The 21,493-nt window shown below is 30.1% G+C and overlaps 1 protein-coding gene across 3 annotated transcripts in view; it reads left to right on the top strand.

The window, feature by feature from the left end:
* Positions 1 to 21,493, top strand: part of LOC127276604 (plexin-A4) — a 252,689-nt gene that overhangs the window by 56,618 nt on the left and 174,578 nt on the right. For all 3 annotated transcript variants that reach the window (XM_051297159.1, XM_051297157.1, XM_051297158.1), the window contains 2 exons: positions 18,399 to 18,918; positions 19,741 to 20,490. In XM_051297159.1, the coding sequence (XP_051153116.1) occupies positions 18,505 to 18,918; positions 19,741 to 20,490 (1,164 nt within the window). In that variant the 5' untranslated portion in view covers positions 18,399 to 18,504. The remainder of the gene's footprint in view (positions 1 to 18,398; positions 18,919 to 19,740; positions 20,491 to 21,493) is intronic.

Below are 21,493 nucleotides of genomic sequence, written 5' to 3'. Positions count from 1 at the left end.
AGAAAATCGTGTTTGGCGCAATTTTGAAAATTGAAACCGAAATTTTTCTGTCGATTATTTGTTTGTACAAGTAAAAATTCAGCGTCTTAAAAATTCTACCAGAAAAATAAAAATTCGTATACACATTAAAATTCGGTGCGAATTGAAATTTCTGTCATTTAAAAAAAAATTTTATCATTTAAAAATTTTGTAAAATTTCCTGTAAAAAGAAATTCTAAATGCTAATTCGTAAAATGAATAAAAAAAAGTGTAAAAAAAGAGGAAAAACAAATTGTTACTTAATTAACAATAATTAGTATAAAGATAAAGCCAAATGTTTGGAATTAATTTGAAAAAAAGGTCTTTTATTTTTTCTTCTTGTTAAAGTTTCTCACAGTAATAAATGCCTTAATTCAGCTAACTAACGTAACGAATTTCTTTATTCTATTTTTAATTTGTTGAAATAGAGTTGCCGGTAAGAGATTTAATACTGGCAAAACTTGTTTTCTCGAGTTTCCATCAGGGTACCTATAGATATATTGCGCCACTCTGGAGAAGTCATAAAATTCTATCACTTACTCTTTGAGAGAGAGAGCGAGAGAGTATTCATCGTCATTGTGTCATACAATTTCTTGATGAATAACAAATAAAGAGTGTGTTAAACGTTTTTCTTATACATCACGGAGATGAGAAACATTAACAAATTAATAATAAAAAATAATAATAATAATAATAATTTCCCACGTTTTGCCAAGAATGGTTAAAGTAGGTTGCAATTGGTGATTTTAATCGTAAAAAAACATGAATATATTATATAGTTGAAATGTCATTATCGCAACTTCTTCGTTAATGCGAAAATATATCTTTATTATCACTATAAAATTTACTATCACGATAAAAGATGTATCTTGATTAATCTTCAAATGATTTTTTCCCCTCTTTTATACCCCGATTTAGAATTTTTTTGTGTTCTATTTTTGTGTAAGAAAGAATCTGTTTTTCTATATATACAGTATTTCTTATGAAAGAAAATTATTTTGATCGAATTAGTGGAAAAAATTGGTACACGAGTACCACTTTACATAAATGCCTATCAAAGAAGACATAAAACGTGCATAATTTAAGATTTGATCGAGCCTAGGGCATTTTGCTCGCGGATGAAATCACGTATGATGAACTGACGAATGCAAATTTATGGTGAAAAGTCGGCTATACGATCGAGTGAAAACTCGAGAGAATTTCAATTTCTCATCACCTTCATCTTTCTTTCTTTCTCTCTTTCTCTCTCTCTCTCTCTCTTTCTTTCTCTTATAGAGAAAAGAATGAAAATTCCATAGCTATTTCTCACGCGTATAATAATGCATTTTCACACATTATTCCTCATCATCAATTCAATTTATATTTGTGAGTTCATTATTAGTTTCTATTTCTATATTAATTTACATTGCGCTTTATCTTATTACAATACATGTGTTAATGAGACAATGTAATTAAATTTCATTTTCTTCTGAATAGAATTATATTACATGTTTGTAATATATTATAGTTGTATTACAAGCGTTGATTATGTATTTATTATTTTTACAATGAATATTAGTCCTATAAATAAATTCAGTTTTTATTTTGAACACGAATTTAATTTATCAGAAATTTTTCCAGGGCCTAGATCGGAGCCTGATTAGGTTGTTCTATTAGGGAATGAAACGCCGCGCCTGATGTGGCCCTTATTAGGAAATCCACATTTTCTGGTCGCCCTGTTTTCGTTCTAATCAGGTGTGGCGTTTCATTTCCCTCCGGGCAGAAATTCGCCAACCTGGCCCTGACCGGGCTGAAACAGGGAACAGGGGCCAAACCAGGTGCTGGTCGGGCCCCGATTTAAATCGTTTTTAATCAGACTGAAATATGTCTTTTCTGTGATTCCGATCGAGGCTCCAGATACGAATTTGGAGCTTCCCGACTTGGACCCTGTTTGGGCCCTTTCAAAATTTCTGCACTGGCTACTAGGGCGCTGGCAGGGCCCAGGTGGGGAAGCTCCAAATTCGTATCTGGAGCCCCGATCGGAATCACAGAAAAGCCATATTTCAGTCCGATTAAAATCGATTTAAATCGGGGCCCGACCAGCACCTGGTTTGGTCCCTGTTTCAGCCCGACCAGGGCCTGGCTTGGCCCCGGTTCCCTGTTTTAACCAGGTCAGGGCCAGGTTGGCAAATTTCTGCACGGGGTTTTAAAAAACTCTTTATAAAATGTATATTTTTTGAAGAAAACTGATCATTCTCTCAACTAAGTAAAAATAAATTTGACGTTAAAATATACCAAACGGGATTTTTTTGAAATTGGATTTGTCAATGAGGTAATTTTTCATGCTTTTTTTTTGTTGATACAACACTTTCTGGAACTGACTGACAATCGCGGTCAATTCGATTGGCCTTCATCAACTATGTTAATTAATTAGAAAAAAAAGGTCGGAATCAGTAGCCTCTAGAAAGATTATCGACTGCGAGAAATTCCTTAAAAGTTTTTTTTTGACCTTCTTTTTTAAATTCTCTCTTCAAATTTCTCTCTCTCTCTCTCTCTCTCTCTCTCTCTCTCTCTCTCTCGATAATTCTCTGATCCTATTCGTGGTTGTCCTTCTCGGTTGTTATTATGCAAATTACTTTTTGCTGCCTTTGGTATAACTTGAAGAGAATAGAGAGAGTGAGTGAGAGAGAGAGAGAGAGAGAAGAGAACACAATTATTAGGCGGATGGTTTTCTCATGCGCGACAGTGTTCTCCTCTTTCTCGGTCGTCCGCGACTCGTGCGACACTTTTGCATAATTTCTTACGCCCTTGTTAATCTTACCTGGGATCGTTAAAGAATAATTTCTCTTTAAAACGCAGCATTGCCAATTCGCCTCCATTATCTCAAGTAAATTAATTTAAATCGAACGCAGAGTGAATGAAAAAAAAAATCGTTTAGTTCAATTCATTCACAAATTTAAACGAACTTTTTTTTTCTATTCAATTTAAAATTTAAAAATATAATTTTTATAAAATTAAAAAATATAATTTTTATAAAATTAAAAAATAAAAATAAAAATTGTAATTTTTAATTAAATTAATTATTTTTGTAGGTAATTTTCAGTTTTTGATAAATTTTTGATCCGCTTAACGAAAAAAATAAAAATAATTGTAGATATATATATAGAGCATTGGGATGTTAGAATGAAGGAAGATTTTTTCTTTTATTCTCGAATGAACGGACGGATATCGTAGTAGTTCGTGGTCGTCGCGCTATTAAATTTAAGTGGATAAAAGACTTAAAGTCTGCTCCGCTCCAATAAAAACGAGTAAAATTACGTTGCCCGCGGCCACCAGCTTCCTCATCCTTCCTTCTCCTCTCGTCAATTTCATCAATCCCCTCTGAAATAAGTCCGGAGATTTTTTTCGAATCGTCAGATCGACGGTTTATCAGTTTGAACGCTGACATTTTCGCCATATATATATATATATACCTGAGTAGCCCACATTCTATTCACACGAGGATCTGGAATTTCTTATTTTCTGGCATAAAAAAAAAAAAACTTAAATTCATCCTCGATTAAGAATTGAAAGATATTTAAATTTTTGAATCATAAAAAAAAAAATTTGTATTGAAAAAAAGAAACACAGAAAGGGAATTAAAATGAATTTAATGAGAATATCGAAATACAGATATGGCGAATGGATATAGAGATAATGTGCGACAGTATATGAAACGTGTTTAATTTTGACTGTATCAATCTATTATCATTTGTATTATATGTATAGTTACTGATTCATTCGCGAGTGACGTAAGCCGATTCGTAATAACGAAACGTGATGCAGACAATACTATATTACATGTGTCACGTACTTGTTCCTATAACATTTCACGTATACATTAATAATACGCATTTCCATGCTCAGCAACGCGTACAGGATGACTTCGATGCAATCAAAGCAATTTTTTTTTGTTTGTTTGTTTGTTTTTTTTCTTTATTTTAAATATACACAGGTGAAATTCGAGAAATATTACCAAACGCTGTTTCGTAATTCGGATAATATGCAAAAAAAAAAGAATTTGCAATATTTTTTTGCGCAATCAGAAAGAATTTCATTCATTAAAAAAAAAGAAGAAAAAACGATAAAAGAAAAAGAAACGAATTTTTACTTTATTAAATTTTTTTTTCCGAAATTAGAAATGACCGAACAAACAATTAACAGCAAGAATTTGGACCTCCCTGAAGTTGGCTTCGACGCTCAGCGCCGAAAATTATTTTTCACAGAATCAAAAATTTCAAATTATTTTTTTTTTAATTTTTCAATCCAAATAATAACTTGAAAAATACTTCTCAAGGCATTGTGTGGACCCAAAACCTTTTTGAAAAATGTTTTTAATATTTTTGATTCTGCGAAAAACAATTTTCGACGCTTAGCGTCGAAGCCAACTTCAGGGAGGTGAATTTGGCGCGAATTTTAAAATTCACCAATCAGAAATTATAAAGGAAATAGTGAATTTTAAAAATAGCGCCGAAAGCTTTCTGTCGATTGTTTTGTTCGGCAAATTTGCAATTTTGGACAAATAAAAATTCGTCGTTTTAAGAATTCTGACGAATAAAAATTACGTAAAAATTTTAAGAAAACAATTCGTTTAAAAAGAAATTCAAATACTAATTCGTAATTCGAAAAATGAAAATTCGTTTAAATTTTTGGCAAACTATAAAAATTCGTATTAAAAATTCTGTCAAATGAAAATTCTAACTAATGAATTTTAGAGCTTATTCATGAGCATATATCTCCTAATGAGATACCGTTTTGCTCCCCATATACAGTTGGATCCGCTTTATCAAAATATGCAATTTAAATTATTCTACATATGTGTGTCTGTTTTTTTTTGCTCTCCATTAAATTTCATAGGAATTATATTTGCAAGATACAAATGTGAAGAATATAGAAATACCAGGAATAGTTTTTTTTTTCGTGTCAGAAATATACAATATATGCAGATGGATGTTTGAAGGGAGAGGCTTAAAACTTGTGGTGGGTTATAAAATATATGTTTTGCACGCACGATAAGAGTCGACATTGTCTCTTGATCACTTGAATTCGTTTGCGAGAACGCGCGCGTTTTGGTATATACGTGTCGTTAGAGCGTTATTCACCCTGACCCTACACCCTATACATTTATACAATAAACATGCCGGGATTTCCTAAACGCAATGTTCGCAAATATGCGCCTTGGCCATGTTAACGCGGGACCGGGACGAATTTGCATAGCTGAAATAATAGGGCGAGGCGTTACTATAAATGTGCTCGGAAATCTATATATCCATTGTAATTTTTTACACTTTCGATACATATGTGTAATTTCTGATTTTAATTACTTTTTTTTCTAGTGTTTGAAAATATGAGAAAATTTTACATTAATTTTAAAATTAATCCAAGAGAAAAATAATTTCAGAAAATAAGAATTCGAAGGGTGTTTTTATGAAATGGATTAACGTTTTTAATAAGCAAGGGGTGTGTATGCAGTTAAGAAAATATATTATCGATCGATATATATATGTGCGATGATCAAAGGATACCGAAATATTATGCCCTGTGTTGAGTCGTCGTCGTCTCGTCCCCTTTGGCACAAGTGAACTGTCCCTTCGTCGCTGGTATAAATCCCTGTTATGTTGCTCGTAGTCAGGATCGTCCTTAGGTTTCCCCCTTTTTAAGCTTGTGGAAATACACCCCCTGTTATTTCCCTGATACTCTCTCTCTTGCGCTCGAAACCCCTGTTTCTAGTTCCCTCGGGGTTTCGACCTGCGTATACGATGCTGCACGTGGTCCCCAACGGACTGTATATATATATAAGTTCCCTGCTAACTCTTATACCTTGTACAGTCATCTTCAGAAACTTGTACAATATATATAATGCAATGCACATTTGGGAAAACACAAAATTTTGTTCTCAGATAAATATCAGAAGAAAATCTTATTAAAATTGATTATAATCAGAGCCTGATCAAGGCAGGACCGAATTTTTGCAGAGGAGTTCTAAATTCTGAATCATATTTTCCCCCGGAATTAGTAACAGAAGACGTTTAGTAATTTTTCTGATTTAATAAGTAATAATCTGCTTTATTAGCAATTGGAAATCTGTTTTACCTATTGCTGATAAAATAGATTTAGTTCAGTAATAATCTGTTTTATCAGTAATTGGGAATCTGTTTTACCTATTGCTGATAAAATAGATTTAGATCAGTAATAATCTGTTTTATCAGCAATTGGGAATCTGTTTTACCTATTGCTGATAAAATAGATTTAGATCAGTAATAATCTGTTTTATCGGCAATTGGTAAAACAGATTACCAATTACTGATAAAACAGCACAGAAAATTATAAGGTATTAAAATAAGCTACAACGATTATTATTTTAATCCAATTTTACTTATTTTAATACCAAAATAGATTAAAATAAGCAAAATAGGATTAAAATAATAAGCGTTGCAGCTTATTTTAATGCATTTTAATTTTCTGTGAGATTATTACTTATCTAAATCTGTTTTATCAGCAATTGGTAAAACAGATTACCAATTGCTGATAAAACAGATTATTACTGATCTAAATCTATTTTATCAACAAATGATAATCTGTTTTCCCAATTGCTGATAAGATTTAGATCTAATTCTATTAGTTTTCAATAAAATGTGACTTATAATTCTAATATAATTATTTTTTAATAAAAAAACGAATAAAAAAATAAAAAAAAAAAATAATTATATGTAATATAAAACAATTTTCGAATATAACTAAATAAACAGAAACCATCATCTTGATTGGTGTCAAATCCAATAAAAATGTAACGTTTTATTCTTTTGAAAAGATTTTGATTTATTCTTTGATAAATGAGGGCCCTCATAGTTGAACACTTCTATAGAGTTGACTCAATTTTGAAGTCATCAATGTGAATAAAAGATCCCGTGGTGCTATCCACACTTAACAAGACCACACGAGGATTATTGTATCTGACTGTACATTGTATTTCTTTTGCCCTCTGCCCTACCATTATCAATTCTTTCTCCGTCTTTTGCTCTCCTCGTCTATATACATCTCACTTACTCTTCTTTACCCTTTCTCTCTCTCTCTCTCTCTCTCTCTCTCTCTCTTTTTCCTTTTACTCATCGCAGCATGAAACATCTGTTCGCAAAAAACTCGGGTCACGTTCTAAAAGAAAAGGGGGTTTCAGTTTTTATAGTGCTTGAGATTTTTGTGAAAAATCACTCGGTTGAAATTAAAAATACTCTCTTTATCTAAAATGAACAATCAAGATACTTTTTTTCATTAATTTATTATTCTCTCATCTTTAGAATCATAATTTCTGGGACAATATTTTTTTATTTTATTGATCTGTTAATGTAATTTAAAAATTTGTATTTTCAATTAATTGTAGTAATTAAATTTTTTTACTTTTATATAAATATATACTGATTGCAAATGATGATATCCCATCAAGTATATATATATATATATATATGTTGAGAGTTGGGTTATTTTTTTCAATTGCGCCTTGCCCTCTATTTATTTTAATCTCGTCGGAGATCCACTCGTGCGGGACAACGCATCTCAAGCTAGTCTCTCTCTCTCTCTCTTTTGTTAATTGCTCTGAAATTATTCAACGCTTTAGACTATATAATTTTCATTCTAGAGGGAAAGACAAAAAAAAAAAATTTATTTTGACAAAATTTCTTTTTGGGATAAAATTTTAATTTTATAATTCCGCTTTTTTTGTATTTATATATATATACCCCTGTTTAGATTATATACAAATTGTTTTCATTCTAATTGAGAAAAAAATGTGTGTGTTTTATTTTTAAATCTACTTTAATTAGAGTATTTCGTTACTTTCTTGCACGCAGATCAATATTCCTTTCAGGTCAGCACAGTATAAAAATAAACTCTCTTACTGAGATTGTCATCACTTGAGAAATCAGTAAATCTTTATTTAATTTTAATCATCTAAATTAGTTCAAATTTATTTTTAATAAATTTATTCAATTAGTTTAAATTTAAATTTAGAAAGTAACTTGTGTGTGTAAGAGAGAAAGAGAGAATAGAGGAGCATATATAGTAAAGTAAAATTCTAGATGATGACGACCACGTGACGGAATTCCTTGACATTAAAGACCTGACAACGTGATGTCCACCTAGGGTCTCACAAGGCCCCAAGAGCATTCTATTTGTCTCTGTCACAAGTAAATGGTTTTAGCTTTGCTCTACAGCTATGAGAGTTTCTGCTTGAACTCTGCAGAACGTGTCGACTTCAAGAAATATTTCAACCAAGACAGACAGGTTTGAACTAGTCCGGACTTCCCGATTTTGCAGGAACGACTCAACAGATAGTGAAAAATGTCTCCTTTTTACATTAAACAAAAAAAAAAAAAAACCAAAAATCAATTAATTATAAATTAGATGAAAAATTTATTTTTTATAATATAATTATCAATTATTGACAATAGTTGCAAATATGAACAAATTTTTTTTTTTAGTTTCTATATCCAAATTGAAAATTTTACAATACACTGAAAAAAAATTCTAGTTAGAATAACCAGAATTCTGATTAGGGTATATTTAACATTTTGATTCTGGTTAGGTTAACCAGAATTCTGGTTATTTTAACGAGCATTCTAGTTAATTCAACTAGAATTCTGGTTAACATAACTAGAAAGTAATGTTAAATATAGCCTAACCAGAATTTTTTTTTCAGTGTACAGATCGGAAATTTTACAATACTGATCAGAAATTTTCAAGATTGGATTGTGAATTTTACAATGTAGGTTGGGATGTTTTACAATACTGGTTGTAAACTTTACAGTACATATTAGAAATTTTACAATATTAATTGTTAATTTTAAAATACAGGTTGTTAATTTTACAATACTGCTTCACTGTTTTCTTGAAAGTATTAATTTGATACCAAATTGGATCCCAATATTTGGATCAAATTGTGTTTTGATCCAAATATTGGGATCAATTCGTTGCAATTTGATACTTTTAAAATAACAGTGTTGTAAATTTTACAGTACATATTAGAAATTTTACAATACTAATTGTGAATTTTGCAATACAGATTGGGAATTTTACATTACTGATTGTAAATTTTACTATACTGATTGTGAATTTTACAATACAGATGGGAAATTTTACAATACTAATTGTAAACTTTACAATAAAAATTGGAAATGAATTTAATCAGTATTTCAAAAAGAAAAAATAAATAACTTGATTTAATTTTTTCTTTTGTTAATTGTAAATTTTATCGTATAATCTACTTTAGATATTGAATATTCTCGAGGAAAATTGCATTTCATTGTCTTCTTCTTATTTTTTCTCTCTCTCTGTCTATATATATATAAACCGTAACCTCAATATTAATTAAGTGTTTATAATGAATCTTAAATTACAAACTTTCAAACTGAGAAAATCTCTCTTCGCATTTTACTTTCAAAGATGGTTACTCAAATTTCCCGCTTTTGCGCACGCGTCAACGTTTAATATAGATAATGAGAAATATTTTTCAATTGAAAATTTTCCGCCTCACTTGCTCTTCTCTAATTTCATCTGCAAATTTATCCTCTCATCTGAGTAGAAAAAAAAATAGAATAAACTCGCGATTTCGTCTAAAAAAAAAAAAAAAAAAACTTTGCGAGTTTTAAATCAGTAGCATGCGAAGTTTTTTTGTTTAGCACGTTTCGTTATTCAACCCCGCGAAAGAGAAAAATAGTCCCATGAAGAAGAGAGTAGAGAGATTGAAAACTCGACGACCAAGCGTTAAAAAAAAGAAAGAGAGAGAGAGAGACAGAGGTAAAGTAACAAAGTTTCAAGTTGATAACAGCGGCGGGTAATTTAATTCGCTATCCAGCTCAGGAATTCGCGGGATATTTAAAAAGTCACCCCGGTAACAGTGGGACTTTGTTAAAGGCAGAGTAAGAGAGAGGGGGGGGGGTTGTTTAAACTCCTAACGATTGTTTAACTCGTTAAAAATCCATTAAAGCCTCGAACTTGCTGGACCAGGACAATTCATCTCCCAATTCTTTTTTTTTTTTTTTTTTAATCCCTCCATTTCTTTTGAACGAGATTTCGTTTCCTGTAATAGTTGGGGTTAATCCAAAGTTCGCCGGATGACCCCACTTGTTATACATTTGCCTCCATTAATTTTGTATTCTCCAATTTACTTTCTCTTTCAAATTATTATTGATTCTCTTTTTTTTTTTTTTCAATAATTTATCAATGTCTATAAAGTTGTGTATGTGTGTGTGTGAATACCCGCAGACGTAAATTCCACTGTCAATATTAGAAAAAGAAGACGTGGATAATTCAAATAGTGAGCATAAAAGTTTTTTTGAATTTTCCTATGGAAATAAATCGAAAGAAATCCGCTTTGAAATTGCAAAGATTCAAAGTGCATTGAGTGGCTTAGGTAAAGAAGAAAGAAGAAGAAAGAAAGAAGAGGAGAGAGGAACCAGGGACCTGGAAAGTTTGCACGTCCCTGCTTTACTTGACCGACGACTAGCGATTTAAATTCCTACCCCGCTTGGGGTCACCTAACTTTCTTACCCCTTAGATTGGACTAAGCGAAATCTCCTTAGAGATCTGTTCCCTCTTTCATACTTTTCTTGGTCTTTTTTTTTTATTCTCATTCTCGTCCCAAGTTCCACATTCCTCTCGTTCTCCATCGATTTTCAGATTGGTAATAGGGAATCTTATATGCGGGGGAGAAGGCCCTTAAAAATTTAACGACCAGTTTCATCCATCCTTATAAAAATTCAGTCTCCTCTCATGTAAACATGGTCTCTCCCCCCTCCTCTCTCTCTCTCTCTCTCAGGAAATAAAGGATGGTCCTTAGGATATTATCGTTCACGACATTATGCACGTCAATGACGAAAGAATACCAATTACTGTCATCGTTGTTTCTTGAATAAAGACCTCTATTTCTTACATATGTAACTAGTACTCGAAAATTACTTCCTCGTCATAAAATCTGTATTTTTTTTGTTGAAAATTTGTATTAAAAATAAAAATAATTTATCTATTAGCACTGCTAATTTCTGCTTTCAAAATCAAATTTGGATCAAAACATCATTTGATCCAAATTTTGGTATTTAATCCAAATTTTGGTATTTAATCCGAATTTTGGTATATTTAATCCGATTTGGTATTTAATACTTCCAAAACATAGTACACATGAGCCAAAAGTTTTGAACGTTCAAATGAACAAAATTTTTTTTTTAACTTCTTTAAGTACGAATTTTATTCCCACTTGGAAAGATTCCCCGGAAAGTGCCCCCTGGAGGTTCTATCAGAATTCCGCCGGAACTTCCAACGTAATTCCGTCGGAATTCCATCGGAGTTCCAAAGAATTTCCAATGGGATTCCAACGGAATTCCGATTAATATGTTTCAAAATTTTTAGAGTCCTAATTCCGTCGGAATTCCATCGGAATCCCATCGGAAATTCTTTGAAACTCCGATGGAATTCCGACGGAATTACGTTGGAAGTTCCGGCGGAATTCTGATAGAACCTCCAGGGGGCACTTTCCGGGGAATGATTTCAAGTAGGTTACAAAATATTGTTTTAAATTTCTAAAAAGAAGTTATTAATTTAATATTTGTTTAATTTACTGTTTTATTTTACATTGACATTATAATTTCTAATTATAATTTATAGATTGAAAAAAAAATATTTTGTTCATTTGAACGTTTAAAACTTTTGGCTCATTATAGTACACGGAGAAAAATGGAAAAACGAATATAATACTTTTTACAATACATTAAAAGTAAAACCTGTACTGTCCATTTCTGTGCAATTCTGAAAATTTTTACTCCAGAAATAGTGAAATTTACTCCTAATATAGTAAAAATTATTCCGCTACTAAATTTTACTATTTGTAGAGTAAAAATTGTCAGAAATGCGCAGAAAACGCGGACTAGAAATAGTATAAGTTACTAGCGGAATAATTATTACTATTTCAGGAGTAAATTTCACTATTTCTGGAGTAAAAATTGTCAGAAATGACAATTCCGATTTTACTTTTAAATTAGTACATGGAAAAATGAATAAAGTAACTTTTATTATACTTTAAAAGTAAAACCAAAACTGTCCGCAGTTTCTGTGCATTCCTGTCAATTTTTACTCTAGAAATAGTAAAATTTACTCCTGAAAGAGTAAAAATTATTCCGAAAATAGTAAATTTTACTATTTCTGGAGTAAAAATTGCCAAAAATGCGCAAATACTGCGGACAATTCCAGTTTTAGTTTTATAGTATAGTAAAAATTACTTTATTCATTTTTCTTCGTGTACTTAATTTAAAAGTAAAATCGGAATTGTCCGCAGTTTCTGTACATTTCTGACAATTTCTACTCTAGAAATAGTATAATTTACTAGCGGAATAATTATTACTATTTCAGGAGTAAATTTTACTATTTCTGAAGTAAAAATTGTGAGAAATGCGCCGAAACAGCGGACAATTCCGATTTTACTTTTAAATTAGTACATGGAAAAATGAATAAAGTAATTTTTATTATACTTTAAAAGTAAAACCAAAACTGTCCGCAGTTTCTGTGTATTCCTATTAATTTTTACTCTAGAAATAGTACAATTTACTCCTAAAATAGTAAAAATTATTCCGAAAATAGTAAATTTTACTATTTCTGTAGTAAAAATTACCAAAAATGCGCAAATACTGCGGACAATTCTGGTTTTACTTTTAAATTAGTAAAAGTTACTTTATTTTGTTTTTCCATTTTTTCTCCATGTATAAGAAAATTATTTTGAGAATTTACAATTTAAAAAATTAGAATTCTTAAATTTAAATTTTATATATATTTAAAATTGCATAAAGAATAAATAATTTTTTTTTTTTTTGAATTCGTTTAATAATAGCAGTGACCCAATGTATATATATATATATGTATCTAATATGTCAAGAGTTTTTGACATAAATAGGAATTAAAGAGGAAAGGCACGCGCGGTACACGTCCATCAGATAAAATGCTTCCAAGTTACTTGTGCGACTGCCACCTGTACATTAATCGCGAGTTTCCTTCTCAAAGGAATCGTGTAGCACGAAGTCACAGCGTCATGCTTATGACGATGAGAGCCCTCCAGGTTAAATCTTATCCTTCATCCCCTTCACTTTCAGATGCTCTTTTCCTACTTCTCCACACATCTTTAAATTTATTATTGTAATAACGAAACAAAAAAAAACATTCTTTTTCAACTAATTAATAATATAAAATTCCTTTACTATCAGGTCTCAGGATAAAATTTAAATTCTGCCTGTAAATTAGGAAAAGAAATCAAAAATTTCTAATTTACACAAAATATGGGATGTTTTATTTTTTAGATCTTTTGATCAGCTCTTATTTTATCAAAAAAAAAAATTTTTTTTCTCTCTCTCTCACACACAGGTCTTTTTTTTTAGAGAGCTAAAGGAAATCCAAGTTTAGTTGCATTGCTGCACGCAATCGTGCGTATAAATGACTGCCTTTGTTCTGCGTTATATTCGCCAGCAGGAAACGTTTTCACATAAAAGGGGATTTTTATCATAAAGAGGAGCTCGGTCAAAAGTATCATTTTCTCATTTCAGAAACGAGAAGTACAAAAGTTCTTTGGGTTTATATCCTACTTCGATCTGCTTTAAGTCACATATACACATATTCGTTTTTCAAGCCCCTTCTTCTTCTTCTCCTCTTAAAATTCAATTTTACGTTCAAAATTCTATTACCCTCTCATTGAAAAATTTTATTTTCAAATTTAAAATCCAATTTTTATCTATTACAAATGAAAATTTATTCATTTTTTTTTTGGGGGGAAAAATTCTTATCTTTTGTGAAAAATTTTTCAATTAGTGATTATCGTTTCTAAATTGTCGATTGCTCAATAAATCAGAGAAAACATTAGACTTTGTCCTCTTTCTCTGTCTCATATTCGTATATGAATCGCGCTCATATAAAGCCATGAGTTTCATTTCGCTAAAAGGAGGGAGTATACTTTGGTGGCAGTAGCGCTCAAAGGCACCTGGTTTCACGTCGATAAATCGTCGACGAAACTATGTCCTCCTTCTTTTTTACATTTTCTGTCTTTCCTCATTCTTTTTTCTTTATTTTTTTTGCGATTTTCTTTCTTATGATATTCAGTGATGACAAACTGAAAAAAATTCAAATATTTGCTCAAATAATTATCCAATCAAAAATTTACTACTGGCGCAGTACTGGCGCAGTACTGACAAGTAATGGCGCAGTACTGGCACCCAGTATTGGCACCAGTACTGGTAACCACTGCTGGTTCAGTATTGGCCGAGTACTGGCAGTTTTGTAATTTCTTTTATACGAAAAGAAAGCATTAACTGTAACACACTGAAAAAGAACTTTATTTGATTCAAATACTCGATTACTTGAATATTATCAAATAAATATTTACTTGAACCAAATAATTTTTAATTGAATTAAATAAATTGTATTTGAACCAATAATTTTTGTACTTGAACCAATAATTTTTGTATTTGAAACAAATACCATTTAATTATTTGATACAAATAAATATTTATTTGATAATAGTCAAGTAATCGAGTATTTGAATTAAATAAATTTTTTTTTTCAGTGCAGAAATAAGTTTCACTGTAATAGTGAAATCTCTGCTTCAGGTAATATTTTTTTGGTATACTTAGGGAAAAGTGTCTGAAATTTTTAGTAACCTACTCTCTAAATCTGAATTAGTAAAAATGTTTACTAATTTGAATTAGTGACTCACTGTTTACTTCTGAATTAGTAAAATTTTACTAATTGTTAGTAAAAGTTACTAATAATTAGTAGAATTTTACTAATTGAGAAGCAAAAAGTGAGTCATTAATTAAAATTAGTAAACATTTTTACTAATTCAGATTTAGAGAGTAACACAAATTAAATATTCAGTTAGTCAATTAACTAATTAATATTTTATTATATAAAATCGAAAACACCAAGAATTTTTATTCTTTATTATAATATATATTGCAAATTATTATTTTAAAAAAGCAAAAATTAAAAATATATTTATTATAAAACCAAAGTTGTGAGAAAAAAAAAGTATACGTAATTTTTTGTAGCTTTATAAATTTTCGTGCAAAAATTTTTAAATTTTAAGTTTTTTTTTCAAAAGTATAATATCTGTTTTTTAATCACATATATATTTGCATCAAAATGAATTTTTGAAAAACTTTTTTTAAGAAAATAAAAGTTGTTTTTTGATTTTTAACAAGTGTTGTCAAGTAAATTTTTTTTAATTTTTATTTAAAAAAATATAAATTATAAACAAATTTTTTTATTTTGATCGTTTAAAATTTTTTTTTTTCTTTATTGCATATCTGAAAACTATAAGAAAATCTTGCAAAATATTTTAGGCTTGGTTTCAGGAAACTTTTTGTTTAAATAATTTTTACCCACAGAAAAGCGCAAAATAAAATACATTTTAATTTTGAAAAATAAAATTAAGGTGAAAAAATTTTTTATAAACAAAATATTTAAACAAAAAGATTCATCGGGTTCACTCTAGAAATTTTTTTAAACTAGTATTAATCAAAAAGAAAATTTATTTGAGCCAGTACTGGCTCAATATCGGCTCAGTACTGGGAATGTGGTACTGGAACAGTACTGATACAATGAAAATACCAGTACTGGTTCAGTACAGACTGCCCAGTCTCGGCAGCCAATACTGAACCAGTACTGCGCCAATAGTGAAATTTTTGATATTGAATCAAATTGTATTTATTTCAAATAAAAAATATGTAATAAAAATTTGATATAAATAATATATTTATATTATATAAATAAGATAATCTTCAATAAACTTGATAAATATTGAAATAATCTGTTTATATCTGAGATATTAAATTAATAAATAAGATTTATCAAAAAATATTCAGTCTCTTTGAAAGATAGAGAAAACATGAATTTACATAATGATGTGCTAATGATTAGCATATATATATATATATATACGGGTTTTATTTTATTAATTATTGCCATACCATTAATTGAAGCATTAGGTTTACTTGGTATGATAATGACCGTTATTATACTCTGATGTGTTAATTACCGTAGTCTTTAAAAAAGATATGAAAAACTGGATTTCACTTATATATGCGTTACATTTTCATTTTTGGTCCAAAATGCACACACAATCTAATGTTAATAGTTCTTCTTTCCTGGTGTAATTTCTCATGAATAATGCCCTCACCGCTTTAAGGAAGGATAAGAACTGGTAAAGAGATTTAAAAAAAAAAAAAAAACTAGTTTTAACTCCCGGTGAACGTGAGAGTATATTTTGCGTGTAATTAGTGCCTCTACTTTGCACCAATAAGAGATTCTTATAAAGAAAGTTGTTTTATAATTGGATTCTTTTTTTTTTTTTTTAAAAAAGAGATTTTTATTAGAAAAATAGTCCTCTTAAAATTTTTGCAACTGTCGAAGTCAACGTGTGTCTCATCGTCCCTTTCTCTTTGCGATGCAAGAGATAAATAAGCTTAGCGTGCAACGAACTGGTTCTTCCTGTATCACTAAACGAGCATGAAAACACTATGGGTTGCACACGAGGCAATAGCTATCAGTATTCTCAGGTCCCTCTTTTCCAAGTCTCATGCTATACTCGCCCAATGAATTCCAACAGATTTCCTCCTCTTTTTAAAAAAGGGGAACTATTTTTCTCTCTCTCTGTATTTGTGGATTTCAGTTTCAAGTGATTTCCGTCCTAACCGCAAAAAAATGAAACAGAGATTAAAAGTTTGTCACGTGAAAGATAATTTTTCAAATGTTTGAAAGTTCTTTTATTTTTGAAAGAAAATTATTTTCTAATTGAAAAGAAACTATTTTTACACTGTAAAACGAAAGGTATTAATTTAATACCTACTTTAGGTACTAAATTGTTATTTGGTTCTATTTTGATAACTAAAATCGGTACTATTTTAGTACCTTCTTTTTACAGTGTAGTTGCATCTTTTTTTTTTTAAATAATTCTCAGCTTTAAATCTGAATAAATTTTTGATGAAAGTTAAAGGAATTAATATTGTTTCACTTTTTTTTATTATTATGTACCCGAGTTAAGTATATAGCTGTTGTCCTATAAAGAAATTCATTGAATATTAATAAAATTTTATCAAATTTATTGAAGTTTCATCTCTCAGTAAACAAAATACAAATTTATCTTTTATGTTTGAGAAGAATTATATAATACTTATATTCATTTTGAAACAATGAAATATATTTTTGAAAGTTATTGTTTTCTCTTTCGCGAGGAAATAATATTCGAAACAAGTCTTTTCTGAAAAAAAAGAAGAAGTATATAGCTGGAGGATAAAAAACCGTTTTAATTTCAGTATTTTCATTTTGATCAGTGTCAACGATGAATCATTGTTCTGCAGACAGCAGAGAAAGTCATTTCCGTTGATTTTTGATAGCGTCGAAACGCACAATCCGAGTTCAAACGTTGACTTTTGAAGAATAGATTTCCTTATTGAAATTTCTATAACCGAAAAAAATTTCAATTTAAAAGAATTTTTTTTTTATTTAAAATTAATACTTTTTTTTTTTGTTTCTTGAAAAGACAGAGGAAATATAAAATCAGACACAAATATAATTTGTACAACAAAGAGAAACTTGAAGCAACATTGCAAATTATTGTTTAATATCTTTATGAGCGTAGAGGCGCAGTAATAAACTTCCGAAATTTTGAGAGAAGATAAGTTCTAGAGTTTGATATATAGTTAGAAGCTCGAGATTATTCATTCAAGTTTAAATTAATTCTTGACTCCTCTTACTTCACTGGTATAAAATCAACAGTTTTCCTTGTGAATTCAAAGGAGAACAAACAAAAGTTCCTGTCATGACAAAACGGAAGTGTGAGGGAAGAAGAACTGTTTTTGTCTGGTGACGATTTCTCTCTCTCTCGTTTTCTCTTTTTTTTTTGGTTTTTTTTTTTATACAACATACAGGGCGTGTCAAGAACCAACCGTAATCAATCTCGTGGACTTTATATCGATTATTATTGCTGGTTTCTCTTCACGAAAGCTTCATTAAAAAAGCTCGTTGAGAGGAAGCTCGTTAACTCGTTATACGCTCTGATACTGCCGAGTCCTATTAAAAGAGAGAGAGTATAAAAGATGAAAAAAAAGAAAGCACACACATAAAAGAAAATAGTAAAAAATAAAAATACATGTAATCCTTTCTTTCCGGAGTATCGAATTGGGATTCATATTCCAAAAATTTCCACCCTTTTTCATAAATGTAAAAGCCCTCTCTTGATATCAGATATTGAATTTCGCGTAACGTTTTATCTTTTACCACTGTAAGAGAAATTTTAAAATTATTTTCTAAATTTTGTTTTTTTTTTGTCAATGTTTCAGGATAGAGAAGAGCGGCACAAGGAAGCAGCAGCTTCCAGCGCCGTACACAACAGAGTGGGAGAACGAAGAAGAGAGCTGCTCCCTTTAGGGTAGGAAGTAGCTTAGAATGAACATCTTTGGGAGCATGCAAAGGATGGCCGCAGAAATATTATTCGTTAAGCGGCTTTCGCTACTTCTTCTTCTTCTTCTGGTGTTGCCAAAATTTCATGGACAAATGCATTCAACACCAAATGTTGTTGTCAATAAATTTCATGATCCCGAAGTTGAAAGAATGAATCATCTTGTTGTCGATAAAAATACTGGTAGAGTTTATGTTGGTGCAGTCAATCGAATTTATCAATTGGCTCCCGATTTAAGTATGGTTGTTAAAGTGGTTACGGGTCCAAAGAAAGATAATCCCGATTGCTCAATGATGGATTGTCCCAAGGATGTTGAAAAGAAATTAACTGATAATGTTAATAAGGCATTGGTCATTGATTATACAACATCAAAATTGATTTCATGTGGTAGCCTCTTTCAAGTGAGTAAATTTTATTTTTCAAAAAAATTAAAATTTTATTTTCTAAATTCAAAATTTATTTCAATCATTTTGTCTTAATATTGCATTAAATTAAAAATTATATATAGCAGGAGAGGAAGCAAAAAAATTTCAAATATTTTCCGTTGTAGAACAGAAAAGTAATTTATAATATAAACATGTATTCTGTACTTAGTTTTGTATATTTTTTTTTCATCCATAAAGTAGAGGATATTTGATTAATATTAAAAATAATTTTTTCTTATCGTTAAGTGTTTATTGAAACTTGGTTTTTTTTAAAACATAAAATTTTTTTTTGTTTATATATTATATTAAGTACGATGTAGTCATTAAGTAAAAACATGTAAATAACTTCCTCATTTAGATAATGCAAATTTTATCACTACTATTTTCTGATAAAACAGTACGGTTATGTTTATATTAAATGTAACTATTTTTTTTTTTATTACTATTAGCTGGGAAATTTTGAATTAAAAATATTCGATATTTTGAGTTTTTTCACTGCATAAATTTTGATTATTAGAATATATTTAAAAAAAAGTTAACTGAACTTATTTTAAAATCGTACAAATGTTATTTGGATATGGAAACTTTTTTTTTCAATTTGAATGAAATGAAAAAGTGAATGAATAAAATAAATAAAATTAAGAGTATTTTTTTTTGTTTTGAAATTGTAAAACAATGATAGTGTGCGTTGCTTATGTTTCATTCATTGGAAAGATTATAAAATTGTATAGGTATATATCTTGAGTTCGAACACACATGTGCGGTATTAACACATAATCCTCTGATTATATTTTACAGGGAATGTGCACCGTTCGTAACCTGCACAATATCTCGGATGTTGTGCAAGAAGTACGTGAACCAGTGGTAGCGAACAATGGTACAGCATCGACAGTAGCGTTCATTGCTCCAGGCCCACCAAATCCGCCAGTGTCTCAAGTAATGTATGTTGGCGTAACATACACTGGGAACTCACCTTATCGATCGGAAGTACCTGCAGTGAGTTCAAGATCTCTTGACAAGGACAAGATGCTCAACATTGCTGAGTCCGCTGTAACTACCGGTACAAGAATGTATGTCAATTCACTTTCAAGAGAACGATATCCAATCAATTATATCTATGGATTTAGTAGCGAGGGCTTTAGCTATTTTCTGACCACCCAAATGAAGAATACAGACGCATCAATTTATATTTCCAAATTGATTAGAGTTTGTCATGACGATCAACATTATTATTCATACACTGAAATGCCAATTGATTGTATAAGCGATGGCAAAGTTTATAATCTCATTCAAGCGGCGTACGTTGGAAAAGCTGGCTCCGATTTGGCCTCTGATCTTGGTATTGTTGCACAAGATGATGTTTTGTTTGCTGTATTCTCAGAAAGTGATGGACCCAATACAAGTCGACCACGAGCTCAAAGTGCACTTTGTGTTTATTCACTCAAGGCCATTAGACGGAAGTTCATGAAGAATATTCAGAAATGCTTCAGCGGCGAAGGCCAAAGGGGTCTTGGATTCATCTCTCCAAGTCATCAGTGCGTGCTAACGGTGAGTACTTATTTTATTATGTAATTACAAATGTGAAGATGCACATTTTATGTATGCGAGTAAATACCTTTAACCTTTACCTTTTCCATTCTCACATATATATATATATATATATATACATATATATGCTATACGACTCAATTATTGCCACTATATTCAAGAGAATTGCTTTCAAATTAATTTTACCTGACGAATTCGAAATTCAATTTTTTCGCTATAGGTTAAATTAATTTGAGAGACACAAAAATTATCCCTTAACTGGCACTCATGGGTCCAGCTTATCGACTGATGGTAAAAAAAATTTGAAAAATAAAAATATAAAAAAATACCGACACAGAAATCTATCTTACCGACAGATGGTATTTAAAAAAATGAAAATATAAAAGTTATCGACATAGAAACCTACCTTACCGACTGAGAGTTAAACAGTTTTTTAAAAATATAAAAAATTACCGACACAGAAATCTATCTTACCGACTGATGGTATTTTTTAAAATGAAAATTAAAAGTTATCGACATAGGAACCTACTTTACCGACTGAGAGTAAAACAGTTTTTTAAAAATATAAAAGATATACCGACACAGAAATCTATCTTACCGACTGATGGTATTTTTTTAAAAAATGAAAATATAAAAGTTATCGACATAGATACCTAGCTTACCAACTGAGAGTAAAACAGTTTTTTAAAAAAATAAAAATATAAAAAAATACCGACACAGAAATCTATCTTACCGGTATTTTAATACCATCAGTCGGCATGGTAGATTTCTATGTCGGTAATTTTTTGTATTTTTATTTTCCAAAAACTGTTTTACTCTCAGTCGATAAGGTAGATTTCCATGACAATAACTTTTATATTTTCACTTTTTTAAAAAAATACCATCAGTCGGTAAGACAGATTTCTAGGTCGGTAATTTTTTTTATATTTTTATTTTTCAAAATTTTTTACCATCTTGTTAATTTTTTAACCATTCATGTAATTATTAATTTTTAATTTTAATC

This window comes from Leptopilina boulardi, unplaced genomic scaffold (genome assembly GCF_019393585.1).
Source record: "Leptopilina boulardi isolate dan_hultmark-lab unplaced genomic scaffold, ZJU_Lbou_2.1 LbouV2_150, whole genome shotgun sequence".
NCBI classification, from domain to species: domain Eukaryota; kingdom Metazoa; phylum Arthropoda; class Insecta; order Hymenoptera; family Figitidae; genus Leptopilina; species Leptopilina boulardi.
This window is presented reverse-complemented; position numbering and strand designations above follow the sequence as displayed.